Source organism: Thalassophryne amazonica, chromosome 7 (genome assembly GCF_902500255.1).
Source record: "Thalassophryne amazonica chromosome 7, fThaAma1.1, whole genome shotgun sequence".
NCBI classification, from domain to species: Eukaryota; Metazoa; Chordata; class Actinopteri; order Batrachoidiformes; family Batrachoididae; genus Thalassophryne; species Thalassophryne amazonica.
The window spans coordinates 2,526,587-2,546,325 of record NC_047109.1 but is presented as its reverse complement, the minus strand read 5'-3'; the positions used below and the strand labels follow the sequence as shown (position 1 = coordinate 2,546,325).

The 19,739-nt window shown below is 43.9% G+C and overlaps 1 protein-coding gene and 1 long non-coding RNA gene across 2 annotated transcripts in view; one reads left to right on the top strand and one right to left on the bottom strand.

Annotated features, from left to right (window-relative positions):
• cpne4a (copine IVa) overlaps positions 1-19,739 on the bottom strand; it is a 160,635-nt gene that overhangs the window by 94,887 nt on the left and 46,009 nt on the right. The window contains exons 3-5 of the mRNA XM_034173721.1: positions 14,657-14,728; positions 9,489-9,563; positions 6,578-6,661 (exon numbers count right to left, since the gene is read on the bottom strand). Coding sequence (XP_034029612.1) covers positions 6,578-6,661; positions 9,489-9,563; positions 14,657-14,728 — 231 coding nt within the window. The remainder of the gene's footprint in view (positions 1-6,577; positions 6,662-9,488; positions 9,564-14,656; positions 14,729-19,739) is intronic.
• The window catches only part of LOC117513562, a 31,778-nt gene that overhangs the window by 945 nt on the left and 11,094 nt on the right, over positions 1-19,739 (top strand). The window contains exons 2-4 of the long non-coding RNA XR_004561636.1: positions 9,815-9,923; positions 12,140-12,142; positions 12,454-12,458. This is a non-coding gene — a long non-coding RNA (uncharacterized LOC117513562). The remainder of the gene's footprint in view (positions 1-9,814; positions 9,924-12,139; positions 12,143-12,453; positions 12,459-19,739) is intronic.

Below are 19,739 nucleotides of genomic sequence, written 5' to 3'. Positions count from 1 at the left end.
AGCGACCAGGAGTGACAGCTGTCACTCATCCACTACTCATCACCACCACCATAAAGACCGGACTGCAACGCCACCTCCCCGCCGAGAAATCAACTACCAATCAGGTAATTTCTCTGCTGACAGACACTTTGTGTGTAATAACCTGAACTTCTATTGCAGCCGTTTTCCTGGAGTGTTTCCTTATCTGGAGGATTGGCGTTTGGTGTGACAGCGACGGCTTCGCCTCACACCCCAACCCAGATAAGTGGTTGACCAGGAGCTGCACGAGTGTGTGTGATTGGAGGTGGAGGTTTTCCCTCCTTACTGCATACAGACTGTGGGATTACTGAGTGTGTGTCCTCACACTCATCAGGACTGTCTTTGTTCTCTGCCAGCAGTAGCGGGTCTGACTGCTGAAGACAGCGGCCACCTGGGGCGCAGGGCTTGGCGGCTCCGGTGTTCTTCAGCTCCGTTGGTGGTGGAAGCTGTGTGGATCCGGCCTCTCTCTCGCCAGGCGTCTTCTATCGTCGAGCCTGCCCACACGTCACCTGGTGTATGATTGACAGTCACTATATTGTTACTGTCTGTACATCGTTGTGTGATTCACAACATTAAATTGTTACTTTTTGGCTTATCCATTGTCCGTTCAGTACCGCCCCCTGTTGTGGGTCCGTGTCACGTCACTTTCACAACAGGATTTCTCGGCCAGCGTCATGGATCCCGAGGGGCGTCAACCATCGCTTGAACAGCCAATGGGAGAGCGAGGTGCACAGGCAGGAGGCGTGTTGGGTGAGCTGCAGCACATCTTAACCGCCTTTACCGCTCGGTTGGACTTAGTTACCGAGCAGAGCACTGTTCTCAATCGTAGGATGGAGGCTCTCACCGCCCAGGTGGAAGCGCGTGCTCAGGGCGCTGCTGCAGCACCTCCTCCTGCTGACCGTGTGCCAGAAACAAACATTCCGCTGGTTGTTCAACGAACCCCCCCACCTTCCCCTGAAGCATACATAAGCCCTCCAGAGCCGTACGGAGGCTGTGTGGAGATGTGCGCGGACTTCTTGATGCAGTGCTCGCTCGTCTTTTCACAGCGTCCCGTCATGTACGCAGCAGACGCTAGCCGGGTGGCTTATGTGATCAATTTGCTTCGAGGAGAGGCACGCGCCTGGGCTACGGCGCTTTGGGAGCAGAATTCACGGCTCCTAACGGTTTATACTGAGTTTGTGAGGGAGTTCCAACAGGTGTTCGACCACCCTCATAGAGGCGAGACCGCTTCAAGTTGTGCTGCTGTTGATAAGACAGGGGCGTCGGAGCGCAGCGAAGTATGCAGTCGACTTCCGCATCGCGGCAGCGCGAGCCGGCTGGAATGCTGTTGCGCTCCGCGCCACCTTTGTAAACGGACTGTCTCTGGTCCTTAAGGAGCACCTGGTGGCGAAGGACGTGCCGCGGGATTTAGATGGGCTTATCGACCTGGTTATACGGTTAGACAACCGCTTAACGGAACACCGACGGCAGCGAGACGAGGGGCGTGGTCAGGAACAAGCCGTCCCTCTTCCTCCCTCCACTGCCAGGGCTCTCCACGTGACAACAGCTCCCCCTGCTGACGTTGCTATGGAAACGAGCAGGGCCAAAAACGATCAGATCAGAGACAAAGGAGGCTGATCCGTGGAGAGTGTTTTCTCTGCAGCTCTACTGAGCACATACAGAGAGAATGCCCCAAACGGTCAAAACAGCAGCACTCGTCTTTAGAGACTGGGCTAAGGGTGGGTCACAACACCCACGTGGGGAAACCCTGACGATCTGCACGAATCCCAGTCACGATCCTGAGTGGGGATCTAACCCTTCACGCCCCAGCACTGGTGGACATGGGGTCGGAGGGGAATCTGCTGGATAGCAGATGGGCAAAGGAGGTTGGGCTCCCTCTAGTGGCCTTACCGTCACCATTGTCGGTGCGGGCGGTAGATGGCACCCTTCTTCCACTAATCACACACCAGACACAGCCAGTGACATTGGTGGTGTCTGGGAATCACAGGGAGGAGATTGTGTTTTATGTAACACCTTCTACCTCCCGAGTGATTTTGGGTTTTCCATGGATGTTAAAACACAATCCCCGGATTGATTGGCCGTCTGGGGTTGTGGTTCAGTGGAGCGAAACCTGCCACCAGGTGTATTTAGGATCCTCGGTTCCACCCGGTGTGACAGCTAAGGAGGAGGTTTTTGTCCCCCCCAATCTGGCGGCGGTGCCAGCCGAGTACCACGACCTTGTTGACGTCTTCAGCAAGGATCTGGCACTCACGCTGCCCCTGCACCATCCGTACGATTGTGCCATTGATTTGATACCGGGCGCTGAGTACCCGTCCAGCAGGCTGTACAACCTCTCACGTCCGGAACGCAAATCAATGGAGACCTACATCCGGGACTCGTTAGCTGCCGGGTTGATCCGGAACTCCACCTCCCCGATGGGTGCTGGTTTCTTTTTTGTGGGCAAGAAGGACGGCAGACTCCGTCCATGCATTGATTACAGAGGGCTGAACGAGATCACGGTTCGCAACCGATACCCGTTACCTCTGTTGGATTCAGTGTTCACGCCCCTGCATGGAGCCCAAATTTTCACGAAATTGGATCTTAGGAATGCTTATCACCTGGTTCGGATCCGGGAGGGAGACGAGTGGAAGAGGGCATTCAACACCCCGTTAGGTCACTTTGAGTACCTGGTCATGCCGTTCGGCCTCACTAATGCGCCCGCGACGTTCCAAGCATTGGTTAATGACGTCTTGCGGGACTTCCTGCATCGGTTTGTCTTCGTATATCTAGATGATATACTCATCTTTTCTCCGGATCCTGAGACCCATGTCAAGCATGTACGTCAGGTCCCACAGCGGTTGTTGGAGAACCGGCTGTTAGTGAAGGGCGAGAAGTGTGAGTTCCACCGCACTTCTTTGTCCTTCTTGGGGTTCATCATCTCCTCCAACTCCGTCGCCCCTGATCCGGCCAAGGTTGCGGCGGTGAGAGATTGGCCCCAACCAACGAACTGTAGGAAACTACAACAGTTCCTCGGTTTTGCAAATTTCTACCGGAGGTTCATCAAGGGCTACAGTCAGGTAGTTAGCCCCCTGACAGCCGTGACCTCCACAAAAGTCCCCTTCACCTGGTCGGATCGGTGCAAAGCCGCATTTAGGGAGTTGAAACACCGGTTCTCGACTGCACCGGTTCTGGTGCAGCCCGATCCAAAGCGCCAGTTTGTTGTTGAAGTGGATGCCTCTGACTCAGGGATAGGAGCAGTGCTGTCCCAGAGCGGGGAGTCCGACAAGGTTCTCCATCCATGTGCCTACTTTTCCCGCAGGTTGACCCCAGCTGAACGAAACTATGACGTCAGCAATCAGGAACTTCTTGCGGTGAAGGAGGCTCTTGAGGAGTGGAGACACCTGTTGGAGGGAGCATCGGTGCCATTTACGGTTTTCATGGACCATCGGAACCTGGAGTACATCCGGACCGCGAAGCGTCTGAACCCCAGGCAAGCCCGCTGGTCGCTGTTCTTCGGGCATTTTGACTTCCGGATCACCTACCGCCCCGGGACCAAGAACCAACGATCTGATGCCCTGTCCCGGGTGCACGAAAAGGAGGTCAAGACCGAGCTGTCAGACCCCCCTGAAAACATTCATCCCCGAATCCACTGTCTTGGCCGCCCTTACCTGGGACGTGGAGAAGACCATCCGGGAGGCCCTGACACGGAGCCCGGACCCGGGGACAGGTCCGAAGAACAAACTGTACGTCCCACCAGAGGCCAGGGCTGCGGTCCTTGACTTCTGTCACGGTTCCAAGCTCTCCTGTCACCCAGGGGTGCGAAGGACCGTGGCAGTGGTTCGGCAGCGCTTCTGGTGGGCGTCTATGGAAGCCGACGTCTGGGAGTATGTCCAGGCCTGCACCACCTGTGCCAGGGGCAAAGCTGACCATCACAAGGACCAAGGCCTCCTCCAGCCTCTGCCTGTGCCTCGTCGCCCCTGGTCTCATATTGGCCTGGACTTTGTCACGGGCCTCCCGCCGTCCCAGGGCAACACCATCATCTTAACGATAGTGGACCGGTTCTCCAAGGTGGCCCACTTCGTGGCCCTCCCGAAGCTCCCGACGGCCCAGGAGACTGCAGACCTCCTGGTCCACCACGTCGTGCGTCTGCATGGGATTCCATCAGACATTGTCTCGGATCGTGGTCCTCAGTTCTCCTCCCAGGTCTGGAGGAGTTTCTGCAGGGAACTGGGGGCCACCGTCAGTCTCTCGTCTGGGTACCACCCCCAGACGAACGGGCAGGCAGAGCGGACTAACCAGGAACTGGAGCAGGCCCTCCGCTGCGTGACCTCCACGCACCCGACGGCCTGGAGTGACCATCTGGCCTGGATCGAGTACGCTCATAATAGCCAAGTCTCATCTGCCACCGGCCTCTCCCCGATGGGGGGGGGTTTGGGGTACCAGCCCCCATTGTTTCCACTGGTGGAGGGAGAGGTCGGCGTGCCCTCGGTCCAGGCCCATCTGAGGAAGTGCCGTCGGGTGTGGCATACCGCCCGCTCTGCCCTGCTCAGAGCCCGGACGAGGGCTAAGGCCCATGCAGACCGCCGGCGTTCCCCGGCCCCTGCATATCAGCCCGGGCAGGAGGTTTGGTTATCCACTAAGGACATCCCCCTGCAGGTGGAATCCCAGAAACTTAAGGACAGGTACATCGGGACCATTTCTAATACTCAAAGTCCTCAGTCCGGCCGCAGTGAATGCTGCAGCTAGAGTACTGACGGGGACTAGAAGGAGAGAGCATATCTCACCCATACTGGCCTCTCTTCATTGGCTTCCTGTTAATTCTAGAATAGAATTTATAATTCTTCTTCTTACTTATAAGGTTTTGAATAATCAGGTCCCATCTTATCTTAGGGACCTCGTAGTACCATATCACCCCAATAGAGCGCTTCGCTCTCAGACTGCAGGCTTACTTGTAGTTCCTAGGGTTTGTAAGAGTAGAATGGGAGGCAGAGCCTTCAGCTTTCAGGCTCCTCTCCTGTGGAACCAGCTCCCAATTCAGATCAGGGAGACAGACACCCTCTCTACTTTTAAGATTAGGCTTAAAACTTTCCTTTTTGCTAAAGCTTATAGTTAGGGCTGGATCAGGTGACCCTGAACCATCCCTTAGTTATGCTGCTATAGACGTAGACTGCTGGGGGGTTCCCATGATGCACTGTTTCTTTCTCTTTTTGCTCTGTATGCACCACTCTGCATTTAATCATTAGTGATTGATCTCTGCTCCCCTCCACAGCATGTCTTTTTCCTGGTTCTCTCCCTCAGCCCCAACCAGTCCCAGCAGAAGACTGCCCCTCCCTGAGCCTGGTTCTGCTGGAGGTTTCTTCCTGTTAAAAGGGAGTTTTTCCTTCCCACTGTAGCCAAGTGCTTGCTCACAGGGGGTCGTTTTTATTGTATGGCCTTGCCTTACAATATAAAGCGCCTTGGGGCAACTGTTTGTTGTGATTTGGCGCTATATAAAAAAAATTGATTGATTGATTGATTGATTGGTATATGGCATTGGAGAACATAAAGAAGGAATCATATCCTTAAACCTAGTTACAGTGCTTTCTGAAAGACTTCTACCGTAATGAAACTTATTCCTCACTGCTGGGTAGTCCATCAGAGTAAATGTAAATGTTATTAAAAAATGATCAGACAGAAGGGAGTTTTCAGGGAATACTGTTAAGTCTTCTATTTCCATACCATAAGTCAGAACAAGATCTAAGATATGATTAAAGTGGTGGGTGGACTCATTTACATTTTGAGCAAAGCCAATCGAGTCTAACAATAGATTAAATGCAGTGTTGAGGCTGTCATTCTCAGCAGTCTATAAGCACATGCAATATCAATATCAGTGCTCAGATGACAGTAGCTTCTGTTTAAGGTGCAAGTTGCAATAAACTGTGATGCCAAGCGCTAAGGATACATGCTATCCAGTCACAGCAGATGAAACTTTTTTTACTACTGAGCAAACATCATTGTTAGACTTTTTTAGGTTCAGTGATTCCATGGCGTGTAGATGTTATGGCGTCAGTGACCCCATGACCTTGGCAGAGGTTTGCACTCTCTGAGTGCTTCTAGTTATTGTGATATTATTATTATTATTAATGACTGTTTATAAGAGGTTTTCCCAGGAATCAAAGCACAAAACAAACTAAAAATAAAGTAAAATAATAAATGCTAATAAGAAAGGTACGCAACAGCAATGCAGAAAAATCCCAAATTAAAGAACTGACATTACGGAGAAAAAAATAATATGGAAACATTCGCTGCAACATGAACACCAGCTAATATTTAAAGACTGTCACTAATTTTCTGTCCAGCTGCAGGTTGCTTGTGAGTCCATCAGCCAGTCAGAGTGAGAGGACGGTAGTGTGCAAAGACACGTGTCATCTGAGCAAAAGGACCAGCAACCTTCTGAAGGCAGGGGGCGCTATGGTTAAAGTTCTACCTCTAATGTTTGTGAGGGTTGTTACATCGATCTATGTGATGCAGCAGGAAAATCACAGTGATGTGGCTTTACAGCCTGTAGATGGCGCCGGTGAGTGAGGGTGTGCGTTTGGACCTCGGTTCTGTAGACAAGCTGCAGTGTGGCGTCCTCGTTCAGTCTGTAGATCTCCAGGAACGGGTCAGATTTACTGAAGAAGTCCTGATCACAAAAAAAAAAAAAAAGACCATCCTCAAACTTCATCATCTCACACGCACCCAAAAACAGAGTTTGTCTTAAAATAAAGCACAAAATCAGCTCACGTCAGTGATGAGTTAAGCTAACCAACCATAATGCTAACATGGCTAACCAGCCAAATATGAATCACATATTTTTGCTTTTTATTCAAATAAAAATTAATTTAAAGTGACAAAACTGCGTAAAAGAACATAAATGTTGGATCAGATATTTAGTTCTATCCTAAAAAACAATTATAGAGATTTTAGCTTCAGTACCAGATAAAAATATGTTTTTCTTTACTACCACTGAGTGTTTCATGTAGCGAGAATCCCAGTCATGATATTTTAAATGTATTCTTGATGTGACTTTGGTGTCCCTCTGCAGTTTTAAATCATCTGCTTTCTTTATTGTAAATGTTAATTAGAGCCTGACCAGATCGGTTGGTGGATAACATCGTCCGATATCAGCCTTTCACAAACATATCGGTATCAGCGTTATATCTGCTGATATGAACACTTTTATTTTACAGACTAAACAATGCAGAAAAACACTGGCTTTTGGAAATGGATTTATTACATAATTGGTCCTGCAGACGCTGCATTGGGTTCAATGCTGCCGAGCACTGCTGGGACCCCATCACCCCTTGATCACATCGAGGCAAAGTGACCATCTGTCGTTTAGTTTCAATCACAGTGAACATTTTACAGCCACAAGAAACGTGGTCAATAAGCTGCCAGCTAGGTTGGACAAAACAGACAAGAAGTGAGCAAATTCGACACAGTGACAGCCAAGTGACAGCAGCATGACATACATTGGTTGGTGATATTCATATTTATAATGAAGTTCATGTTTAAACCACCCTAACCCGCTGCACATCCTCTCCAGCTCTGTCCCTTTGTCTGGCCAACAAGTCCTTTTCTCCTTCCTTACTGTTCAACTTCTTGTACGGCTCATTAAATGCCTTTTCCTTCGCTTTTGCCACTTCTCTTTTCGCCTTACGCCACATCTCCTTGTCTACTTTCTTCATCTCTCCGACTATCCCGATTCTTTTTTTTTGACAACTTTTCTCTTTATGCTTTCCTGAACATCTTCGTTCCACCAACACATCTCCTTGTCTTCCTTCTGCTGTCAAAATGTCTCACCCAGTACCTTCCTGTCTGTCTCCCTCACCACCGTCTGCAGTACTTTTCCAGTTGTCCAAAATTGCTTCCCCTCCATCCAGTGCTTCTCTCACCTGCTCACTGAATTTTACACAACAGTCTTCCTCCTTCAGCTTCCACCATGTGAGTTCTCACTCTCTTCTTCTTCACCTCTAACGTCATCATACATCCACCATCCTGTGCTGTCTACCTACACTCTCCCCTGCCGTCTTACAGTCTCTGATTTCCTTTAGTTTCCATCTCCTTTAAAGAATGTAGTCCACCTGTGTGCACCTTCCTCCATTCTTATGTTACCCTGTGCTCCTTCCTTTTCTTAAAGTAGGTATTCACCACAACCATTTCCATCCTTTTTGCAAAATCAACTACCATCTGTCCTTCCCCATTCCTGTCCTTGATACCATATCTACCCATTACTTCCTCATCACCTCTGTTCCCTTCACCAACATGCCCACTGAAGTCCGCTCCTATCACCACTCTTTCATGCTTGGGTTCACTCTCCACCACCTCATCTAACACACTACAGACGGCTTCTTTCTGCTTCATCTCTCAACCTGCCTGTGAGGCATATGCACTGATGATATTCATCAGTACCTCTTCAATTTCCAACTTCAAACTCATCACCCTGTCAGACACTCAATTAACCTACAAACACACTCTGAACATACTCTTTCTTTAAAATAACCCCGACACCATTTCTCTTCTTGTCCTCACCATGAAACATCTTGAACCCCCCTCCTATGCTCCTGCTCTTACTTCCCTTCCACTTGGTCTCTTGCACACACACTATGTCTACCTTTCTCCTCTCCATCATATCAGCCAGTTCTCTCCCTTTACCAGTCAGACTGACAACATTCAAAGTGCCGACTCTCACTTCCACCCTTCTAGTTTTCCTCTTCTTCTTCTTTGCCCAGCAGTAGCCCAGTTTATCCCTGTTGGGCAAAGGCTAACCCGGGCCTCGACTGATCCGGTAAGCAAATTCTATTTGTAATCTGCATCTTTAGTTATGGCTTGTTTTACACCAGATACCCTTCCTGGCACAACCCTCCTCATTTATCCGGGCTTGCGGTCGGCACTCAGAGTACAATGGCTGCACACCCCATGTGGCTGAGATTTTAATCCTTAATATTGATTTTGTATCAGCCCCCAAATCCATATCAGTCGGCTTTCTAATTGCTGTAGTTACTTGAACATAAGAACTTTGATCTTTTTTGTTTTAATCAGAGATGTTGAACATCGTCACTGACAAGGAGAATAAAAAACACAAACATAAACGAATCCAATGCATTTTCATCAGATTATTATTCATCAGATTAGATTTTTTTTTCTATAGAGAAGAAATGTTTTAAGAAAATATGTCGAGATTTATTTTGAGATCCAGTTTTTTGTTTTTAGGGTTGATGGTTCTATGTCACTGACATATGACTTTGAGGCTCCTTTTTAAACAACAGGAACTATAAGTCCAGATGAAGTGTTCCTGACCTCCTCATGACCCTGAAGACACAAGTCCACCAGGACGGACCAGCGCCAAAAGGCCCCGCCCCCAAACACAAACACTGACCGTCATTAATAAAAGTGACGTCATGGGAAACCCTGTGGGCCACTTTTAGGAGGTTCTGGTCTGAATCTTTGAAGCTCAGAACTTCTTTTACCTTATCATCCAGTTTCCTGGCGCTGAAGGAGAGCTCGATGTAGTCGTCGTTGCCCGTCAACTCCTCAGCTGTGATCTGGAAAAAAATTATACGAGTAACACTGACATCAAAGCGCACCAGCGCAGCCAATCAGAACACAGCACACACACACACACACAGCACATACATACACACACACACACACACACACACACACACACACACACACACACACACACACACACACACACACACACACACACACACACACACACACACACACAGAATAAAGTCTGTTCATACGACAGCATTTAGAACCTTTTCTACATCCATGTTTGATCACAGAGGGTCCGACTGCTTCCTGTCTGACTGTCTGGTTCTCAGACTTGGACTCTACCCAGTGACCTGAGCTGAGGACTGGATGTCTTTGGTACCAGGTGTCTGTGGCGGGTCCTGGTGAGGGAGCATTTTTTGGGTCACTTTGAGGTGCGACCGCATTGTTCTGCACCTTTTATTCCCCCAACAATGACAGAAGTCTGATTTCAGCTGAGACAGAAGAGGAAATCACAGTTCCTGAGGTTTATCAGTTCTGACATGGTGCAGCTCCGGTTCCAGCAGGAAGGTTGTGGGTTCAATTCCTCCACCAACACACACATTTGGTTCCTTTGCTCTCGGATCAGAGATGATCTCTGATTCTTCCTCCGACAACATGAATCATGTTCCTCACAAATGTCACACTCATCTCTTCACCTTTGGTTCCTTTTCTTCTTCTGTTGAGTTTCCCACCAGCATCAACACAAGGAGACGTTAGAGCAGCGGGAGCTGAACGAGCCGCCGTCACGCTCAGGGCCCAACGGCAGCAGGCCACCGGAAGGTTTCACAGAAGAAGAAACTAAACGCAGAGACAAAGGGAGAGACTGGGAAGAGGAAACGACATGAGTATGGACAGAATGAGGTAAAGGAGAGAAAGAAAAGAATCAGGGATGGAGAAAATAAAGGGAGACAAAAGGAGGAATGATAGAGAGAGAGAGAGAGAGAGAGGAGGCACAGTGGAGGCAAGGATACAAGGAGGGAGAGTTGAAAGGGAATGAAGCGGAGGAGAGAAGGATAAAGAGAAGAGGTGAGGACAGACAAAATGAGAGGAAGTAAAACGGGGTCAGTAAGAAAAACAATGAGAGGGAGCGAAAAAAGGTGGAAGAGGAGGAGAGGAAAATAGAGGGATAAAGAGTGAGAGAAAGAGCAACTAGATAAAGGAGAAAAGAAAAGGTGAGATGAAGGGAGAAAAAAGAAAGATTAAAAGAGTTAAGAAGAGGAATCAAGAAAGAATGGAGGAGGAGAGATTCCATCTTTCATCAGAGTGACCTTTGACCTCGCCTTCATCAGTGCATTGACCCGCGTGTGTCGAACAGCACTCTGGCGTTTGAAGTTTATCTGCTTCATAAAAAACTGAATAATGAACGAAAGCACAGCGAGACCCTGACAAAAAAAAAAAAAAAAAACAACAACAAAGAGAAAAAAACAGACTGCAGACGGAGGAGGTGAAGGTAAAGATGGAAGAAGATAAACGAGCTAAAAAAATGAAGAATGGAGGCAGGGAAGAGAGAAAGGAAGGAAAAGGTGGGACAAAAACCCTGAAAAAGAAATGAAAGAACAAATCAAGAAATGCAGAAAGCAACGGACTAAGGATGGATGATCAAAGGAAAGACAAGGGAAAAAGAGGAAACAAAAGTGAAGACCAGACATGAAAAGAAAGCACAAAAAGAAAGAAGTAGGACAGAGGAAGTGAGGAATGAAGGAAACAATATATGCAAGGAAGAAAGAATCAATAGAAGGAAAGACAGAAGGCAAAAAGAAATAACAAAAAATGAAGAGAAAGAAAGAAAGAAAGAAAAACAGCAATGAAAGAAAAAGAAGAAACAAAAGACACAAAGGAAAGCAGGAAGGAAAGAAGGACAAAAGTAAGCAAGAAAAAGCCTTCAGTTAATTCAAAATGCTGCAGCTAGAGTACTGACGGGACTAGAAGGAGAGAGCATATCTCACCCATATTGGCCTCTCTTCATTGGCTTCCTGTTAATTCTAGAATAGAATTTTAAATTCTTCTTCTTACTTATAAGGTTTTGAATAATTAGGTCCCATCTTATCTTAGGGACCTCCATAGTACCATATCACCCCAATAGAGCGCTTCGCTCTCAGACTGCAGGCTTACTTGTAGTTCCTAGGGTTTGTAAGAGTAGAATGGGAGGCAGAGCCTTCAGCTTTCAGGCTCCTCTCCTGTGGAACCAGCTCCCAATTCAGATCAGGGAGACAGACACCCTCTCTACTTTTAAGATTAGGCTTAAAACTTTCCTTTTTGCTAAAGCTTATAGTTAGGGCTGGATCAGGTGACCCTGAACCATCCCTTAGTTATGCTGCTATAGACTTAGACTGCTGGGGGGTTCCCATAATGCACTGAGTGTTTCTTTCTCTTTTTGCTCTGTATGCACCACTCTGCATTTAATCATTAGTGATTGATCTCTGCTCCCCTCCACAGCATGTCTTTTTCCTGATTCTCTCCCTCAGCCCCAACCAGTCCCAGCAGAAGACTGCCCCTCCCTCAGCCTGGTTCTGCTGGAGGTTTCTTCCTGTTAAAAGGGAGTTTTTCCTTCCCACTGTCGCCAAGTGCTTGCTCACAGGGGGTCGTTTTGACCGTTGGGGTTTTTCCGTAATTATTGTATGGCCTTGCCTTACAATATAAAGCGCCTTGGGGCAACTGTTTGTTGTTATTTGGCGCTATATAAATAAAATTGATTTGATTTGATTTGATTTAAAAAGGATAACAATGAGAAGAATAAGAGCAGAGAATGAAAGTGTGGATGTAAAATGTAAGAAAAAAGGAAAAAAAAGAGGTAACGAGAGGAGAGTCCAAAACTGATCCTGTCAAAGCTGAAGGGAGGAAGGTGTCAGAAAAATATCAAGGCTGATGGATTAAGATTCCGAGCGAAGCGAGTCGATGTGACTCCATCCTGAACCGTTTCATCTTTTCACTGAGGTACAAAAAACAAAAACATCTGACAGCGTGTCAGATTCCAGGGGGCGGAGATTAACGTGCTGGTTTCAGGTCAGTTAAAATCCCAGAGATCAAAACTCTTCACACAAAACTGAAGCCAAAAGATACAACAAAGAGAGCGGCACTCAGAGCGTGGATACTCCCGCCGCGGTGACAATTATTACCCATGCTAGCCAACAGGGGGCTACAGTCCTTTTGTTTCACTTGGGCTCTCCACCATGGATCCAGGTTGGATCTGAGTGCTGCTGACCTGGTTTTTTAATGGGTTGATTTTTAAGCTCAGACCCTGACACAATGTGGTATGACGTCGGGACAGCACCTCTGGTACGGTAAAGCGAGAGAGGAGACTGAGACCTTTAGTCGAACCTCAGATTCAGGAGGAGCAATGCAGGTTCCATCCTGGTTGTGTAACCGTGAACCAGCTCTTTACACTCACAAGGACATTGGTCTTGGGAGTCTGACTAACCAGTCTACATGGGTTTTGTGGACTTGGAAAAGGAATATGACCGGGTCCCTCGAGGAGTTTGGACATGCCTATCTCGGCTTTCAATGCTTACCAGTCCAGTAAGTATCAGAGAAATTGTGGAGAGCTGGACATGTCCTAACTTGTCCTCTGACACGCCAAAACGGAGGTGGTCCTTTGTCTCACTTCCAAAGCGAATCGGTCTTTACGCGCAAAGCCTCCGCACGGCTTTCCATGACAAAATCTATTGTTAAAAGTGAAATCTGCCGGAAAATGGCTGATGTCCAGCTCTTGTGATAACCAGAGAAAGAGCACACGACGGTCTCGTATCCACAGAACCCAGCTCTCCACAATTTCTCTTATAACTCACTCGACTGGTAAGCATTGAAAGCCGACATAGGCATGTCCGAACTTGTCCTCTGGCACGCCGAAACGGAGCCGTTCTTTGTCTCGTTCAAGCAGCGAATCGGTCGTGACGCACAAAGCCTCAGCGCGGCTTTCCACGACAAAATCTCTTGTTAAAAGTGAAATCTGCCGGAAAATGGTTGATGTCCAGCTCTTGTGATAACTACAGAAAGTGCACATGACGGTCCCAGCTCCACACAGCCATCCGTTTAGAAATGATCAGGTGGTTCGTGCCTGTCGTCGCGGCTTGGAGCGTGGCGCGCCGAGCACCATTGTGGGCCATCCTTAAAGCTGTAGTAACAGTCCTTATTCTCTGTGAAGCCCATAAAATTTTCACAGAAAGCCAGATAAATTTTTCAAATGGTTTCCAGGTGCCAGTCTCTAACAGCTTCTGAAAAAATTCTGATGGAAAAAAACCCAAATCATTCCGCCATTTCCAGACAATAAAAATCCGACGACGGGGCGGGACCACTCCTTCCACAAGGCGTGCTCACAGGCGAATGACGTCACCGACAGGTGTGGAAAAACTCACGCATGCGCACGAGGGTTCAAGCTTGTCTGATGTGAAAACATATGAATCAAATCCATATAGTTTAAAAAAAATAAAAAGGTACGATACTTTATGCACAGACCTCGTACTTACAGAGGGTTTTCCCCGTAATCACTAAACAACATAAACTCCAGCAATAAACAAATAAGCCAACAGATTCAGGCAGCTGGGGTCAGGCTTCAGATGTGAACGGGGTCTTGGTGGAGGACAGACAGCGGGAGGAGACTGTAAGGTGTGTGACTTCTGAAGGTGGGAGGAAACCCACTTGGACACATGGAAACATGAAAACTACACACAGAGAGGAACTGTGCACGGGTGGAATTGACCCACAGACCTTCTTGTTGTGAGGTGAAATTGCTGAGCACTGGGCCCAGGTGCTGCCCCACAAACCCACTAGGATCCTCCCACAGAGTAAGTCTCGGGGTAAGTCTCAGTCAGACAAGAGAATAACTGGATCTGTGCAGCGCTGCAGACGGTGCGCAGCTGCTGCTTCACTGCGTGGATGGACGCGCAGCCATAATGTGGACGCTCTGATCAGCCAATCTTCTGAAAAATGTTTCTCATGCATAAGCGTGTCGTATCACGGTGTCCTGAGGGTCAGACTGAAGAGCGAGCTGAGGCCACAACAGCTCCTCTGCTGGTTTGTTTTTGTTTGTTCGTGTCATTGCTGCAGGAAACGAAGCGTCTGTAAAACATGTTTGAAGCTGCAACTGTGACAAACTCACCGTGATGATGGTTTTCCCCACAGTGCCTCCTGGTCTGAGCAGAGCTTTGGACAGCTTCGTCTGGGATACGATCTGTGCACACAGACACACACACGCACACACACAACACGAAATATCAGTCCTCTGTCTAAATGTCACATTTTCATCCTCAATATGTCACTTTCAACTCATCTGTTAGTACTCAGAGACAAAGTAACACTGTTTTAATACAGGTGTAATAACACTTAAGGTGACCGTTATTTGTGTCAAAGTAACACTGTTTTAATACAGGTGTAATAACACTTAAAGTGACCATTATTTGTGTCAAAGTAACAGTGTTTTAATACAGGTGTAATAACACTTAAAGTGACCGTTATTTGTGTCAAAGTAACAGTGTTTTAATACAGGTGTAATAACACTTAAAGTGACCGTTATTTGTGTCAAAGTAACAGTGTTTTAATACAGGTGTAATAACACTTAAAGTGACCGTTATTTGTGTCAAAGTAACAGTGTTTTAATACAGGTGTAATAACACTTAAAGTGACCGTTATTTGTGTCAAAGTAACAGTGTTTTAATACAGGTGTAATAACACTTAAGGTGATCATTGTTTGTGTCAAAGTAACAGTGTTTTAATACAGGTGTAATAACACTTAAAGTGACCGTTATTTGTGTCAAAGTAACAGTGTTTTAATACAGGTGTAATAACACTTAAAGTGACCATTATTTGTGTCAAAGTAACAGTGTTTTAATACAGGTGTAATAACACTTAAAGTGACCGTTATTTGTGTCAAAGTAACAGTGTTTTAATACAGGTGTAGTAACACTTAGAATGACAGTTATTTGTGTCAAAGTAACAGTGTTTTAATACAGGTGTAGTAACACTTAGAATGACAGTTATTTGTGTCAAAGTAACAGTGTTTTAATACAGGTGTAGTAACACTTAAAGTGACCGTTATTTGTGTCAAAGTAACAGTGTTTTAATACAGGTGTAATAACACTTACAGTGACAGTTATTTGTGTCAAAGTAACAGTGTTTTAATACAGGTGTAATAACACTTACAGTGACAGTTATTTGTGTCAAAGTAACAGTGTTTTAATACAGGTGTAATAACACTTACAGTGACAGTTATTTGTGTCAAAGTAACAGTGTTTTAATACAGGTGTAACAACACAGTGACAGCTATTTGTGTCAAAGTAACAGTGTTTTAATACAGGTGTAATAACACTTAAAGTGACCGTTATTTGTGTCAAAGTAACAGTGTTTTAATACAGGTGTAATAACACTTACAGTGACAGTTATTTGTGTCAAAGTAACAGTGTTTTAATACAGGTGTAGTAACACTTAGAATGACAGTTATTTGTGTCAAAGTAACAGTGTTTTAATACAGGTGTAGTAACACTTAGAATGACAGTTATTTGTGTCAAAGTAACAGTGTTTTAATACAGGTGTAGTAACACTTAAGGTGATCAGTGTTTGTGTCAAAGTAACAGTGTTTTAATACAGGTGTAATAACACTTAAGGTGATCAGTGTTTGTGTCAAAGTAACAGTGTTTTAATACAGGTGTAATAACACTTAAAGTGACCATTATTTGTGTCAAAGTAACAGTGTTTTAATACAGGTGTAATAACACTTAAGGTGATCATTGTTTGTGTCAAAGTCACAGTGTTTTAATACAGGTGTAATAACACTTAAAGTGACCATTATTTGTGTCAAAGTAACAGTGTTTTAATACAGGTGTAATAACACTTAAAGTGACCATTATTTGTGTCAAAGTAACAGTGTTTTAATACAGGTGTAATAACACTTAAAGTGACAGTTATTTGTGTCAAAGTAACAGTGTTTTAATACAGGTGTAATAACACTTAAGGTGACAGTTATTTGTGTCAAAGTAACATTGTTTTAATACAGGTGTAATAACACTTAGAATGACAGTTATTTGTGTCAAAGTAACAGTGTTTTAATACAGGTGTAACAACACAGTGACAACTATTTGTGTCAAAGTAACAGTGTTTTAATACAGGTGTAATAACACTTAAGGTGATCATTGTTTGTGTCAAAGTAACAGTGTTTTAATACAGGTGTAATAACACTTAAGGTGATCATTGTTTGTGTCAAAGTAACAGTGTTTTAATACAGGTGTAATAACACTTAAGGTGATCATTGTTTGTGTCAAAGTAACAGTGTTTTAATACAGGTGTAATAACACTTAAGGTGACAGTTATTTGTGTCAAAGTAACAGTGTTTTAATACAGGTGTAATAACACTTAGAATGACAGTTATTTGTGTCAAAGTAACAGTGTTTTAATACAGGTGTAAAAACACAGTGACAACTATTTGTTTCAAAGTAACAGTGTTTTAATACAGGTGTAATAACACTTAAGGTGATCATTGTTTGTGTCAAAGTAACAGTGTTTTAATGCAGGTGTAATAACACTTAAAGTGACCATTATTTGTGTCAAAGTAACAGTGTTTTAATACAGGTGTAATAACACTTAAAGTGACCGTTATTTGTGTCAAAGTAACAGTGTTTTAATACAGGTGTAATAACACTTAAAGTGACCGTTATTTGTGTCAAAGTAACAGTGTTTTAATACAGGTGTAATAACACTTAAGGTGATCATTGTTTGTGTCAAAGTAACAGTGTTTTAATACAGGTGTAATAACACTTAAAGTGACCATTATTTGTGTCAAAGTAACAGTGTTTTAATACAGGTGTAATAACACTTAAAGTGACAGTTATTTGTGTCAAAGTAACAGTGTTTTAATACAGGTGTAACAACACAGTGACAGCTATTTGTGTCAAAGTAACAGTGTTTTAATACAGGTGTAATAACACTTAAAGTGACCGTTATTTGTGTCAAAGTAACAGTGTTTTAATACAGGTGTAATAACACTTACAGTGACCGTTATTTGTGTCAAAGTAACAGTGTTTTAATACAGGTGTAGTAACACTTAGAATGACAGTTATTTGTGTCAAAGTAACAGTGTTTTAATACAGGTGTAGTAACACTTAGAATGACAGTTATTTGTGTCAAAGTAACAGTGTTTTAATACAGGTGTAGTAACACTTAGAATGACAGTTATTTGTGTCAAAGTAACAGTGTTTTAATACAGGTGTAGTAACACTTAAGGTGATCAGTGTTTGTGTCAAAGTAACAGTGTTTTAATACAGGTGTAATAACACTTAAGGTGATCAGTGTTTGTGTCAAAGTAACAGTGTTTTAATACAGGTGTAATAACACTTAAAGTGACCATTATTTGTGTCAAAGTAACAGTGTTTTAATACAGGTGTAATAACACTTAAGGTGATCATTGTTTGTGTCAAAGCAACAGTGTTTTAATACAGGTGTAATAACACTTAAAGTGACCATTATTTGTGTCAAAGTAACAGTGTTTTAATACAGGTGTAATAACACTTAAAGTGACCATTATTTGTGTCAAAGTAACAGTGTTTTAATACAGGTGTAATAACACTTAAAGTGACAGTTATTTGTGTCGAAGTAACAGTGTTTTAATACAGGTGTAATAACACTTAAGGTGACAGTTATTTGTGTCAAAGTAACATTGTTTTAATACAGGTGTAATAACACTTAGAATGACAGTTATTTGTGTCAAAGTAACAGTGTTTTAATACAGGTGTAACAACACAGTGACAACTATTTGTGTCAAAGTAACAGTGTTTTAATACAGGTGTAATAACACTTAAGGTGATCATTGTTTGTGTCAAAGTAACAGTGTTTTAATACAGGTGTAATAACACTTAAGGTGATCATTGTTTGTGTCAAAGTAACAGTGTTTTAATACAGGTGTAATAACACTTAAGGTGACAGTTATTTGTGTCAAAGTAACAGTGTTTTAATACAGGTGTAATAACACTTAGAATGACAGTTATTTGTGTCAAAGTAACAGTGTTTTAATACAGGTGTAAAAACACAGTGACAACTATTTGTTTCAAAGTAACAGTGTTTTAATACAGGTGTAATAACACTTAAGGTGATCATTGTTTGTGTCAAAGTAACAGTGTTTTAATACAGGCGTGATAACACTTAAAGTGACAGTTATTTGTGTCAAAGTAACAGTGTTTTAATACAGGTGTAATAACACTTAAGGTGACAGTTATTTGTGTCAAAGTAACAGTGTTTTAATACAGGTGTAATAACACTTAAGGTGATCATTGTTTGTGTCAAAGTAACAGTGTTTTAATACAGGTGTAATAACACTTAAAGTGACCATTATTTGTGTCAAAGTAACAGTGTTTTAATACAGGTGTAATAACACTTAAAGTGACAGTTATTTGTGTCAAAGTAACAGTGTTTTAATACAGGTGTAATAACACTTAAAGTGACAGTTATTTGTGTCAAAGTAACAGTGTTTTAATACAGGTGTAACAACACAGTGACAACTATTTGTGTCAAAGTAACAGTGTTTTAATACAGGTGTAATAACACTTAAGGTGACAGTTATTTGTGTCAAAGTAACAGTGTTTTAATACAGGTGTGACAACACAGTGACAACTATTTGTGTCAAAGTAACAGTGTTTTAATACAGGTGTAATAACACTTAAGGTGACAGTTATTTGTGTCAAAGTAACAGTGTTTTAATACAGGTGTAATAACACTTAGAATGACAGTTATTTGTGTCAAAGTAACAGTGTTTTAATACAGGTGTAACAACACAGTGACAACTATTTGTGTCAAATTAACAGTGTTTTAATACAGGTGTAATAACACTTAAGGTGATCATTGTTTGTGTCAAAGTAACAGTGTTTTAATACAGGCGTGATAACACTTAAAGTGACAGTTATTTGTGTCAAAGTAACAGTGTTTTAATACAGGTGTAATAACACTTAAGGTGACAGTTATTTGTGTCAAAGTAACAGTGTTTTAATACAGGTGTAATAACACTTAGAATGACAGTTATTTGTGTCAAAGTAACCGTGTTTTAATACAGGTGTAACAACACAGTGACAACTATTTGTGTCAAAGTAACAGTGTTTTAATACAGGTGTAATAACACTTAAGGTGATCATTGTTTGTGTCAAAGTAACAGTGTTTTAATACAGGCGTGATACACTTAAAGTGACAGTTATTTGTGTCAAAGT